General features: G+C 36.3%; 2 protein-coding genes across 4 annotated transcripts in view; both read right to left on the reverse strand.

Annotated features, from left to right (window-relative positions):
- LOC107582959 (L-threonine 3-dehydrogenase, mitochondrial-like) overlaps positions 1–2,340 on the reverse strand; it is a 12,475-nt gene extending 10,135 nt beyond the window's left edge. The window contains exons 1-4 of the mRNA XM_016268986.1: positions 2,016–2,340; positions 1,669–1,825; positions 875–917; positions 574–644 (exon numbers count right to left, since the gene is read on the reverse strand). Coding sequence (XP_016124472.1) covers positions 574–644; positions 875–917; positions 1,669–1,816 — 262 coding nt within the window. The 5' untranslated portion in view covers positions 1,817–1,825; positions 2,016–2,340. The remainder of the gene's footprint in view (positions 1–573; positions 645–874; positions 918–1,668; positions 1,826–2,015) is intronic.
- A 1,690-nt stretch (positions 2,341–4,030) lies between these two features.
- LOC107582969 (myotubularin-related protein 9-like) lies at positions 4,031–11,826 on the reverse strand. Of its 3 annotated transcripts, XM_016269010.1 has the most exons (12): positions 11,762–11,826; positions 11,418–11,636; positions 10,717–10,743; positions 9,978–10,086; positions 9,438–9,563; positions 8,573–8,746; positions 8,154–8,371; positions 7,893–8,054; positions 7,052–7,193; positions 6,668–6,888; positions 4,754–4,905; positions 4,031–4,563 (listed from the first exon to the last, which is right to left on the reverse strand). In XM_016269010.1, exons 2-12 carry the CDS (start codon positions 11,600–11,602, stop codon positions 4,382–4,384), a joined length of 1,698 nt encoding a protein of 565 aa, XP_016124496.1. In that variant the 5' UTR covers positions 11,603–11,636; positions 11,762–11,826; the 3' UTR covers positions 4,031–4,381. The 3 variants fall into 3 exon arrangements, with proteins under 3 accessions (XP_016124496.1, XP_016124486.1, XP_016124505.1); XM_016269000.1 differs by having other exon boundaries at positions 11,418–11,814; XM_016269019.1 differs by lacking the exon at positions 10,717–10,743 and having other exon boundaries at positions 11,418–11,814.
- Positions 11,827–13,379: the final 1,553 nt, after the last annotated feature.

Genomic DNA, 13,379 nt, shown 5'->3' on the forward strand with positions numbered 1-13,379 from the left:
AATAATGTTCTTTTTAGCAGCATCATATGACCCCTTTAACACATGCAGTGTGGTATCTGCGTTTGGTATCAGGGCATTTTAACGAGTACGAGTACAGGAGCTCAGTATCGGGCCCGATACCGATGCATCACTTGTAAAAGCAAAGCTGAATTTTTAGCAGCCATTACTCCAGTCTTCATTGTCACATTATCCTCCAGAAACGTGTTGACCAATTTAAAGCATCCTTGCTTAATAAAAAAAAAGTATTAATTTCTAAAATAAAAAATAAAAAAAAGAACGGTATTGTATGTATAAATGAATTCTCATGATTAATCAATAATTTTTTTAATTGTTATTTCATGTTAGCTATTTCATTAACCAATGTTAACATATGTTAACTGATTGTACACTGTTACTGAAATGTATTTGGAGAATTGAAATATAAGAGCCATGTGATTAAAAAAAACTCCTACTGTAAACTTTAAGTCAGTTTATGACACCACACTCTACATGTGGCTCTATATATGTTGCAAATGATGCAACCGCCTGTCTGTCCATATCAGAGCTGTTACATCTCTCTCAGTGTCAACATACCCATGTTATAAACTTCAGTGGGAGGCCTCCTAATGTCCGACAGGATGACGTTTTCCTTTCCATACTGCTTCCTGATGTAAAAGGAATGAAATAGTATTAATAATTAAATTAAATAAACAACAACAAAGTTAAATGATCTTTCGGTTTTTACAGAATTATAAAGAATCTACCTCAGAAAATTGAAAAAGGTTACAACAAACATTTATGCAAAGACGAGGCAAATATCCAATCTATGCAAAGTTGTTCTGGAGTCTGATTTCAAATTTCTCCCATGCAGGACATCTTTCAGCTGTTCACTAACCTCAGCATTTGAGCTAGTCCAACTCCAAGCTGTCCCAGGCCACCTGTAACAGGAGAAAAACACTTTCAACAATGAAAGGAGCTTAAACACACCATAGCAGCAAACATTTTACAACCAGAAACTTCACCACTCACAAAGCCACAAATGAGCACCAAGTAAGCTGAATAAATTCCATAAATCTAATAATGAATGAAAAATGTTACTGCATTATTTTTAAAATGAAAACCCCTATACTGGAGGCCAGAGGTACAGTAAATGCACAATAAAACAAAACACAATACCATACATAATGTGATCAACTCCAGTAGATAACTAAAAACAGAGTTTATATTACAGTGACTACTTTAGACTGATGCCTAAGACATAGGATTATTGTATAAAATTTGGTAAGCACTCAGGACTCATATGACACCGTTTGTAGTGTGTCTGCAAATCAGTGCACATGCAAATGAAATAAGCACACAAAAATGGCAGTGGCAGTTTCAAAAACAGGCCTAAGTAATTTTATATAAGCTTCGTGATTGTTATTGTCCAGACATTTTCCAGCTCCACTTCGACTGACAATCTGTTTACTCACTCTGTTGCACAAGCATAAAACAGCCGCGCGCTCCATTGTGCGCACGTGGAGCGCTTTTAACGCTGTTTATTCCCAACCTATTGTCATAGCGATCAATGGGATTGTCTCTTACGAGGCACGGAAAACAAACACAGAAGACGTGATGCAAGAGAGATATTTCCACCAAAACATTACAGTTTGTCACACGTTATTTAAGCAGCTGGGAAACAGATGGCACCTGTGATGAGGACTCGAGGACTGTCCGTAGGAGGCTCGGAGGACTCGTTGCTCGGCCATCGGTTGATCTGACGCGGCGATAAACTCATGCCGCGAACCGACCAATCTTTCCACAACGAGCGGACACACGACCGGACACCTGACAGCATGTCGTTTATCTGTCAGTTAATAAACATATCAGTTAACCGAATGAACGGGTCAGAAAGTGCACATCATAACAATTGTACTTTTTTCTTTTTAGTTTTCGCTAATCTGACGGCCAAGTCGTTATTTCACCTTTAAAAGTGAATCGACTGATACACGAACAATATGTAAATCAGTGGTTCGGGGAAAAGCGCATTATCTCACCTTGAGCTTATCAAAACTTGAAATCCGTGACGATGTGAAACGCACGTTTTGCACCAAATTCACAACATTGCTGTGGTGTATCCGGAGGTGGAAAATTAAGTAAATAAGTGCTGATAAGAGGGATTTTCATGGTATTTAACCGTTAGAATTAAGAGATTACGGTCCGATTGGTTGCCAGAAGAGCGCATCGAATGACCATTGGATAAACACGCTGACGGAGCAGAGAATGCTGGGAAATGTAGTTTTATCTTTATGCTAGCGGGTACGGTCGCGTGATAATGATTGCGGTGTCCATTAGCGCTACAAGGGGGCAAACTTGCTGACAGGCTGCCCACTCCGGATTTATATTGTGTAGGTGAGTTTAGCTGAGCTGGGGCTTTACACTGATGACTTCATTGGCTGGTGAAATGTTATTGTTTGTGTGCGCGTGCGCAGATTCCCCCTTTTAATAACCAAGTTTCATATTGAAATTTTAAGTATTTTAATATAATGTCAAACAAATAATAACTTCAAATAATAATATAATATAATATCCAAATAGGAATATTATGGTCGTAAAATAAATATAAATTATAAAATTGAATCAAAAACACTCTGCTTGGACAAATTTTAACACATTTATTGATAATAATTTAATAACAATTGACTGGCCCCCATGTTAGATTATACAAATCACTACTGTATTAATGGTAGCAGATTAAAAACAAAGGAATTCACTACATAAGCATTTTTTGACCACACATTTTGATAGAATTGGTGACATTATTTTCTTGTGCCCCAGTTAATTTATGACCCTCCTCAGAAGCATCCAGTAAGTAAGTATTATGTACAGTAATGTTGTATCATCTCCAAGGCGTTTATTTCCTAAGAATGACCAGCTGACTACATGATCCTTCTTAAAACACTGCTACTTATCAAATAAATTCATGGATATGAAATATTGATTTGAGTTTAAATTCTCCATTTCCCAGGATGAGCTGCTAGTTCACCCAAAAATTTAAATTCTGTCATCATTTACTCACCCTCAAGTTGTTGTATGAGTCTCTTTCTTCTGTTGAACATTAAAGAAGATATTTTGAAGAATGTGGGTAACCAAACAGTGTCTGATCCCCATTGACTTCCATAGTCTTATTTTTATAATATGGAAGTCAATTTGGACCAGAAACGGTTTGGTTACCCACATTCTTCAAAATATCTGCTTTGTGTTCAGCAGAAGAAAGGATTTCATACAAGTTTGAAACAATTTGAGGGTAAGTAAACAATGACAAAATGTTCATTTTATTTAGGGGTGAACTATCCCTTTAACGCTAAATCCAGCGATTAACCAATCAGAATCAAGTATTCCGGAGAGTGGTGCATGTTCCAATTGCAAATGCTGTTTGTAACTTCTCAATCATGTTTAAAAATCACCTTTTGGTAGGTCAAAAATGTCTCACATTCACCCTTTTTCAACATTCAGCTGTCTGTAACAGTGTAAAAAATGTTTACAATAAAACATCATGACTGATGCTGTCCAAAAACAAACTACTCAAACACAATACAATAAACACATACTTTCTCTATTTGGGACTGTTTACATTATCATTTTGCTTGAAGGTCAAGACAGAAGGCTGTAATGCCAGTATGTCTGATTATTATTCAATGATAGCTTTCATAAATGCCGGTATATCTGATTTGCGGTGACACTAATTTCATTAGACTTGCCAAGAAACGCTTAGGGTGCATCTTAATCAGCTCCCTAGCTCATGAATCAGTATATCGTGTACACTGGTAAGTTCCCTGTCTCACTGCACATTGGGATAGGGATTACTCAATTTCTGGTGACATGACTACGTACAATGTCAACGGACAACATTGTAGAACGCCATTGCTGGAATTAATCAACAACAGGCAGGACCGGTTTCTTTTTGATATTATTTTTATTCTCTTTAAACACATTGTTCTGTTACATGTTCTTTCAACATTTCAGCCGAATATCAATTATAAATGTTAACTAAAAGTGTTCATTACCTGTCTAGCAATGTGTGTTTATGCTGAAATATACTAATAAAACAGTTTGTCTTTTCAAATCTTCTATCGCGTGTCATTTTTATTGAGTTGGCTCGTGTGGTTTATGTTTCGAGCTTCAGAAATGTGACATAATTTCCGGTAAGGGAGCATAGTGAGCACCAATGCTCTCTAGTTTTTGCGGTGCACTGTGGGATTTTTAAGGGAGCGAACGTTCCAGTACACTGGAAGGATTTCGCGATTGAGACAGCCCTTAAAATGGCTGTCTCTCTGTCAGTGGCCTGACTACTGAACTAGGGAGCTGATTGAGATGCACCCATAGTAATAATAGGCTCTACAATGTCCTTTCTACCATGAGGTCACAAGATAGTAAGCTCATCCATGAGGTTCTCAAATGGGGTCAAGGTGTCACAGTGTGTACTAAGCGTGTTATTGGTCCGGTCAGGTCCAGCTTGCTCATGGTGCTCTTTCACAATGCTCCACACCTCTTCTCGAGCTTCTTCCATGTTCTGAGCATACTCAGTCCACCTGAGGAACAGCCCTACCCACAAACCCATACAAAGATAATGAGGACTCTGTGACATTAAGGTTGGAAGTATATGTTTTTCTTTTGCTCAAAATACATGGAGCTGACTTTACATGCCAATAATACCAAGAAATTTCAAAAACTGAATGGAATTTCTTACATTTTTAACTTGCAATAGTTTTATCACATTACAGCGGTAACTCACCTGTCCATAGCTGTAAGGACTGAGGATGTACTGAGGGCCAAATAGCCAAATCAGTGGGTTCATACAGTGGGTTGAGATACTGCTCTTCAATATCAGGCCTCAGTAGAGACTGAAACAAACAGTGTGTGTTCTCCTTCACTCCTGCAGCACATCTAGCCCAGGCAAAAATGAAAATAAATAAATTATATGTACAATTATATAATATATATATATATATGCACAGGGACCGAAGTGGCCAGACCAGGCCCCCTCGAGCCGCTCGTGTCGCCAACACACCAAGAACGTGTTAAATTCATCAACAACAACATCAAATTTGATGTTGTTACAAATGATTTATATTTCTGATAAATGCTGTTCTTTTTAACTGTCAATTAATCAAATAATCCAGAAACATGTATTGCAATTTCCAAAAAAAATATTAACAGCACAACTGTTTTCAACACTGATCATAATATGAAATGCTTCATAAGCAACAAAACAGCATATTAGAATGATTTCTAAAGGACCATGTGACACTGAAGACTGGCATATCACAGGAATAAAATTAGATTTTAAAATATATTAAGCCAGAACATAGTATTAGTTTTTCTGTATTTTTCATCAAATAAATGCAGCTTTGGTACGCATAAGATACTTTTTTCAAAAACATTTTAAAATTACTTTGAACTTTTGAATGGTAGCGTAGGGCTGGACAATAATTCAATATCAATATGTATCGCAATATTTTTTTTTTCAATAACGGTGATATGATTTTTAAACACATTTCCGATATTTCGATATACATTACCAGTTTCCCATACTTTTATTTATTTGTGCCATTTGACTTCGTTGAATAAACAAGCTTTCACTTCAGCTGCAGCACGAATGGCTAGAATGTGCAACGCTGCAAATCCAATGTTGAGGCGTCAATAACGGTGATATGATTTTTAAACACATTTCCGATATTTCGATATACATTACCAGTTTCCCATACTTTTATTTATTTGTGCCATTTGACTTCGTTGAATAAACAAGCTTTCACTTCAGCTGCAGCGCGAATGGCTAGAATGTGCAACGCTGCAAATCCAATGTTGAGGCGAATAAAACTAATTTAAAAATGCAAAACTATAATAACCTTGGTCTCCAGCAATATTTCCAGTTTTTGTTATTGTTCGATTTTTTTGTTTTCTGCAGCGACTCGGAGCACTTTTCATACCCTTTTTTCTGGCTGAAGCACATTTGTTTCAATCTATAAGAATAATCAGCCTACACTACCAGTCAAAAGTTTTTGAACAGTAAGAGTTTTAATGTTTTTTTTTTAAAAATTCTCTTCTGCTCAACAAGGCTGCATTTATTTGATCCAAAGTACAGCAAAAACAGTACAATTTTTTAATATTTTTACTATTTAAAATTTCTTTCTATTTTGAATAGATTTTAAAATGTAATTTATTCCTGTGATCATACATAGCTGTATTTTCAGCATCATTACTCCAGTCTTCAGTGTCACATGATCCTTCAGAAATCATTCTAATATGCTGATTTGCTGATTATCAATATTTAAAACAGTTGAGTACATTTTTTTTCAGGATTCTTTGATGAATAGAAAGATCCAAAGATCAGCATTTATCTGAAATAAAAAGCTTTTGTAACATTATACACTATTACATTCAGTATAATTGTTATACATTTTTTGGGAAAGAAATTATAGAAATTAATAATTTTATTTAGCAAGGATGCTTAAAATTGATCAAAAGTGATGATAAAGGCATTTATAATGTTACAAAAGATTTCTATTTCAGATAAACAGTGTTCATATCGATATCGGAATTATATCGTATCGACCGAAATTAAGAAATACATCGCGATATCAATTTTGGCCATATCGTCCAGCCCTATGGTAGCGTATGAGTGTCATATGGGGTAATTTGTGCCCACCTCTCCTGCTCGCTGTTACACAGGAAGGTTCCATAGTTAGAAGCGTAAACCTCTTGTGCCAGTCGCAGCAGAAGAGCCTCACTAAATTCCAGTGCCAGAGGAAATTGCCGCCACACCTGCCACACACAGTCAAGCAGCAGCAGGAAGATTGGGCACTCCTGCTTCAGACGGGCATGAGAGTACGCCGAATGAGCACAGCGCTGCTGGAATGGGTGTCCAGCCTGAGAAACAACAAGCACAACACTCATCAACTTTCTGACAAACAGATCTGACACTAATATTAGGTAGTAGTTTAGTAAGAAAGTTATTTTTTGTTGTAATGCTTTAACAAAATTCCCCCACACGTACCTAATCACACATTATGTCACACAAGCACACATTCACCTGTATCCATTCCCTCTCCAGCAGGCAGAGGAAGCCAGTGACAGTTCTAGATGCAGGGTCTAGGATAAGCTGAGCCAATGAGCTCACCAGCAGCGTGTTGTCAGTCCCTTCAGAGCCATGCACAAGCACAGAGTGACCATCCCTGCAAAACACAGACCACAGACCAGAGCGATACATCTCAAAGCCATGCATGGGCCTGCAGTAACCACCCTTCAAAAACAGACCATATGCCAGAACAACACATGACCAAACCATGCATAAAACACAGGATGAAAAAAAAAAACAGAGTAAAGCAACACATCTGAGAGTAATGCGGCATATCTAATATTTGCATCTTAAGCAGCAAATAAGCATATTACAATGATTTCTAAAAAATTCAGCTTTGTCATCACAGGAATAAATCATATTTTATTTAAATATTGTAATAATATTTCACAATATTACTGTTTTTACTCTATTTTTGATCAAATAAATGGAGGCTTGGTGAGCATAAGAGACTTCTTTCAAAAATCTTACCAATCCTAAATTTTAGAACTGTTGTGTACTGTGTCACAACATACAATACATAACATGAATTAATATTTTAGTCACACAAAAGCATTGAGCAAAATAATAGGACAGAGAATGTAAAGTACACTACCGACATTTTCCCATAAAGTTTTCATTAGACATTATTTATTAAGCCAGTACATAGAAAAGTCCTTGCCTTATTCTGGGTCACTATGGAAAGCCTACACTAATTTAATAAAACTGAAACTTTTTATATGAACCACAGATGGCGACAGAGAGCACATAATTTTGTAGTGTACCTTTAAAAGACTAAAGTAAAACATCTTCCCACCTCTCCACACACTCTACCACCAGGCCTGCAGTGGACAGCGCACTGTGAACATGAGAAAGCCATTTGGAGTTCTCCAATTTACTGAGCCAGCGGTCCACACTGTGAGACGGGTCACTGCACGCTTCCACCAGCTTAATAAGACTCTCCTGCACAACTTTACCCCTGTAAACATGCATGATTACATGCAAAATCAAAGCCAAAACAACTACAGATCGGTCACATATTTTCAGACAATTAAAAATGACTAATGTTCCCTCTCACCTTTCATGGTGTCTATGGATTCTTTTCCAGTGGCTATAAAAGGATTTAGACTCAAAACCTCCTCCTGTCATCCGGGCCTGCTGGGCTTGCTGGGCAGAACGCAGATCGATGATGTAACCCAACTCTGACCCATCAATCACAGCCTGGAGAAGGAGCTCATCCTCCTTACATCTCTTCTTATTGGCTCCTGTCAAAGGCTGGCTACTTCGCATAATCACCTAGTCAGTGGATACAAATCATTTTTACTTTGGAAATTTTGATCTACTGCATATTATGCATTTTTTGCTTTAATGAGAAACATATTATTTAATGCTGAAAACGGTGTTACACATTTGTACTGTTTTAATGTTGCACTGTTCTTATACACCAATATACAATGACACTTATATTTGAGATATAAGAAAACATCCTACACTCACCATTCCGTTCCTATGGTGACAGTAGGAGAGCACAGGAAATCTGCCGCCCTGTCTGAACCTGGCTGAGCGGATCAGCTTGTCATCGTCCACTTCACGTGGCATGATAACCGCAGATGGATACGATGGGCATACAGAGTAATCTGAGTTTAAAGTACTGACTCTCCACCTGTCCCACTGCTCACACACACATGCACATATTATGAACACGCACAAACATGCACATGTATACAGTTATACATAAGTTATAAGCATATATTACTATTAATTAACAAAAATAAATCAATTAAACCTAAACAGTAATATTTAAAAACTAATAAAAATGACAAAAAGCAGAAAATGTATATAAATATAAAATTATAAACAACTTTACATATGAAAGACACTATAAAACTGGGGGGAAAAGAGTGACAAAAACACTAATTATGATATAAGTACAGTACATAAGGTGATAGAAATAAACATCTACAGCTATGGGGAAAAAAATGAGAGGCCACAGATGCTAGATGACAATGGGTGATAATGAAACCTATGGAGACAAACAAGGCATAGAAAAGAAGACTAGCTACAGAGAAAGAATACACACTGCTTTATTTCCTGTGAATTTAACTGTCGCCCACGTCTCACAACTGCTTTTAGTTTCCTGTGGCAAACAAAGTGCTTCCTGTTTGTCTTCCTTTCAGGAAATTAAACAATAGCTTATATTAAGTCAAATTTGACCTTAGAGTAATAATTTTCAGCATCATTTATTTGTGTTTGTCCTTGTGTGTGGTTATCAAAGCAAGATAAACACAGAGTGACAGTAACTGAAGGAAAGGGAAGTGAAAGTAAAAGAAAGAAAAATACAGTTAAAGCGTGTGTAGCTCACCAGCCTTTCTGTTTGTTTGTAATATTGCTCCGTTGAGGACAGGCCCCATGGGCCATTCAGAGTAAGGTGTGACGGTCTGTAGAAGAAGGGATACATCTCCGTCACACTTTCCAGAGACGAAAGAGCCTACAGAGACATGAGATGATATCAGTCCACTCTCACCCACAGCCATAACAAGAAAGGTAGACATTTAATATTGGTGCATCCCTAATTGTATTGTATTATTGTTATTATAGTATTGTTCGCAAGTTGAATCACAAGATCAATCACACACCTCTCTTAAACAAACTGCTTGATTTGAGGGGGTTTGTTTAAATTACATTTTCAAATATATTCAAATAGTAAACGGTTATTTAAAATTGTAATAATATTTCACAATGTTACTGTTTTGCTGTATTTTTTATCAAATAAATTCAGCCTTGGTGATCACAAGAGACTTCTTTCAAAACTTCTGAAAAGGAGTATACCTAATTCTAAATATGAGCAATATTAATACTAATCCTTTTAATAAGAATGGTTAGTGATAATTATATTTAGTACCTCTATAGAACTGGCTATGTTCAGACATTCCTCCATTCCAGGAATTTCCAACTGAAGAACCAGCAGGTCCTTACATTTAATGGTGATAGTACCAGAGGATCCCACAGCCCTGTATCAGACACACGTACAAACACCCCCACCCATGTTTAAGTACATTCCTCCATGTTTTCTCACACTCTCAAATTCCATGCAATCATTTTCATTGGGGCCTCAGAAGAGACGGAAGCAGGAAGCAAAAACAAGCCATGAGCGTAAGGCTAGCAGAGACAATGAGATCAACTGCAGAGGTATGACTGAACTCTAAATACAATTTTAATAGAGTGTAAGCTAATAGTCTCTCTTGTTGTATCTCCATATTTGTACATTAGATTACAAACACAAATATTTATATATAGCACTACACGTACATAAATACTGCGGCTTTGCATGTAATCAAAACACAAACGGCATGTGAGATATATGTTGCGTAAATGCTCATTGCAAAGCACAAAGATCTTGCAAAATACATTTTTTTCTGTTTTCTTCTCTGCCTTAAGCTAAGAATACATTGCCAAGCAGCTCATTTTAGAAGATGCCTTCTTATTCGGACATAAGATGCTGCCCACCGCCACTTCTCTCCTCATTTTTAACATTACAGAATAAATTAACAGCAGATCCCAGATCAGAATAAAATGACAGCTTCAATGAGCAATAACAGTCAGTCCACAAATCAAACACTGGGCCTGCTTTAGAAGTGTACCTGGGGTATCCGAAAAGATTCTCGACACTGACACAAAGGAAAAGTGATTGGAGAAATTAGAGAAAGACAGAATTCGTTTCTTATTACAGAAGCAGGTCACTTCAGGGATCAAACACAATAAGTTTAACTTTACTTGGTAATTATGACCCAATTAAGATTCAAAAGTAGACACATGGATGAATAAGAATGTGAATTATGCATTTACCAACAACAGTGATCAACAATATACACATCAATAAAAAAAATCCTGCTGAAACAAATGTACTTGATATAGTAAAATCTAAATTAATAGATTTTCTTTAAGTCAAAAATATTAACACCACTGAATCAACTTAAATACACTTGGTTACACAAACAAAACTAAATTTAAGTTTTAGCTCAGGTACAAATAGCTCTACAGAGCAAAAACTGCAAGATACAACTATTTAAAATGTAATTTAAGCTGGTCTTAATTGGTTTAAGATTGGCTCCTCTGCTGACCTGCAGGGGCTTCAGGGCACTGGTTAGTCTGGGTGACCATCTTAAACCAGACAGCTTAGCCATGCTGGAAGACCATCTTAAACCAGATAAAACCAACAAACCATCTAAGGCTGGTTTATGACATTTTTCCAGCAGGGTATAATTACGGTCGCCTAGTATTACAGCACACACACACATGCACTGGTCAAAACTCCAGCTGATGAGAACAGCTGTCTCTCTACCTTTTCTCAATGGCATCGATGTTCTTGAGGAGAATGAGGAGTTGCCAGGAAGCTTCATCCTTTCTGTCTGAGAACAGAAGGTGGTGGCTGGTAACGCACAGGGTTCCTCTGAGCGCTGGATGGAAAGGTCTTCTCAGGGTAACATCTTCAACATTAGCGGTCTTGATGTGCTCTGACAACTCCATTTCACAACGACAACAACCACCATCTGGTACTTCTCTAGCGGAGTTTAGAGAGTTAGTGGGCGAGCCACACGAGTCTCTGTCTTCCGCAGATATGATAAGTAATCCTCTACAAAACTGTGTCCCACCCCTTGATATTAATTTAGGCTGTTTTAAACTCACCGGCAGCTGGTAAATATAAGACGCCACTAAGCGACTCTGCGCGAGCGACGCGAGGTGTGTCTGCTGAGCTCGCGCGATTCTTTAGCATTTTGTTGGCTTCTCTATACTTTCATTTCCGTTCACACTCTTGAAGTCCCAGCCCTCTTCTCTTTTTTGTGATTTTTTTTGTTTGTTTATTGTTGTGCCTGATTGTTTTTCTCCATATTCTTTCGTTATCACTTTTCCTGACATTTCAGCGTAGTAGAATTACAAAATACAGGCCAGAAGGAGTCTGCTTTAGCCTATTCAGGTAACCCATAGGATAGAAGAAAAAAAATAGTAATAATAAAAAAAAAAAAATATATATATATATATATATATATATATATATATGAAGAAGAAGAAGAAATATATATAGATATTCGTTTTACATTTAATGCCACAGACCCTCAAATATAAAAAGTCCCTTGCGAGGGACCTTCTATGTAGTATATAAGGCAGCATTTTCGTGTATAAACATCAATTTATTCTGTAAAAAATAATATCTAAAATATATTTACTTTCTGTTAAGTTTCTTCTCTTTCTTGCTGTTTATCTTCAGTAGAATACAATTATTTTTTATTAATAAACTTTATGATGATGATTATTATTATTATTATATGTTAACAATATATATATATATTTTAATTACTTTTAAAAATATGTTTTTTTTCCTCTGAACTTTATACACAATTTTTCTCTGAACGTTTCGAGGACCCCCTAGCACCCCCTGCAGATTTTTGGGGATCACTGGACCCCATGAGTTTGAAAACCGACTAATATAATAGGCCTATACCGTTCGTTTTAGATTGTTCTTAGCTAAATAGATTCTCACTGCAATTCCTCAACATCAGCAGGAGATGGAGACATTCTGTCGTAAAACAGTTCCAATTGACACAAGTTGGATATTATCGGTGCAATCGCTATAGATATGCACATGACAGAAGACCTGTATAAGAGGCTATATGCAAGTTAATATAAGTTAAGTATTTTAAAATGAAGTCTGGTTTCGCAAACTAAATTTTAATACATTTTTACTAAATTCAGTAATTCAGGCAACACGTGGGATAGGATTTTTTATTATTTTTTATTTTATTTTTGCCATGTTTAACCAGTTTTACTTAAAATAAATAATAAATATTCGTTTTACATAATGTAAACCTTAAAAAGTTTTCATTTTAAAAAGACCCTCAAATACAGGGACTTCCTTTACAGACAGATCCATTTGAAAAATCTAACCACTATGAAAAATGTAATATCTAGAAAAGTTTTAGGCTACTTTCTGTTAAGTTTGTCTTTTATGCTTTTTATCTTTCAATAGAATTCAATAATCTTTGATTATCAAACTTTATTGATTATGATATTAATAATATTTCAAATATGACTTTTGTAATTATTTTACAAAACCTTTGTAATTATTCAAATTATCTTTTTTAATACTATTTTTCACTGAACTTTTTCGAGGACCTCCTTTGCGGCCCTCTGGTGGTCCCCCGTCCCCGGTTTTAAAAAAAAAATCACTAATAATCACTAATATGACTACCGTTCGTTTCAGAATAAATTTACTATCATTAATATCTTGCTGATTCTAATGTTTGAT

The sequence above is a fragment of the Sinocyclocheilus grahami genome, unplaced genomic scaffold (genome assembly GCF_001515645.1).
Source record: "Sinocyclocheilus grahami isolate Dianchi unplaced genomic scaffold, SAMN03320097.WGS_v1.1 scaffold4.1, whole genome shotgun sequence".
Classification (NCBI taxonomy): domain Eukaryota; kingdom Metazoa; phylum Chordata; class Actinopteri; order Cypriniformes; family Cyprinidae; genus Sinocyclocheilus; species Sinocyclocheilus grahami.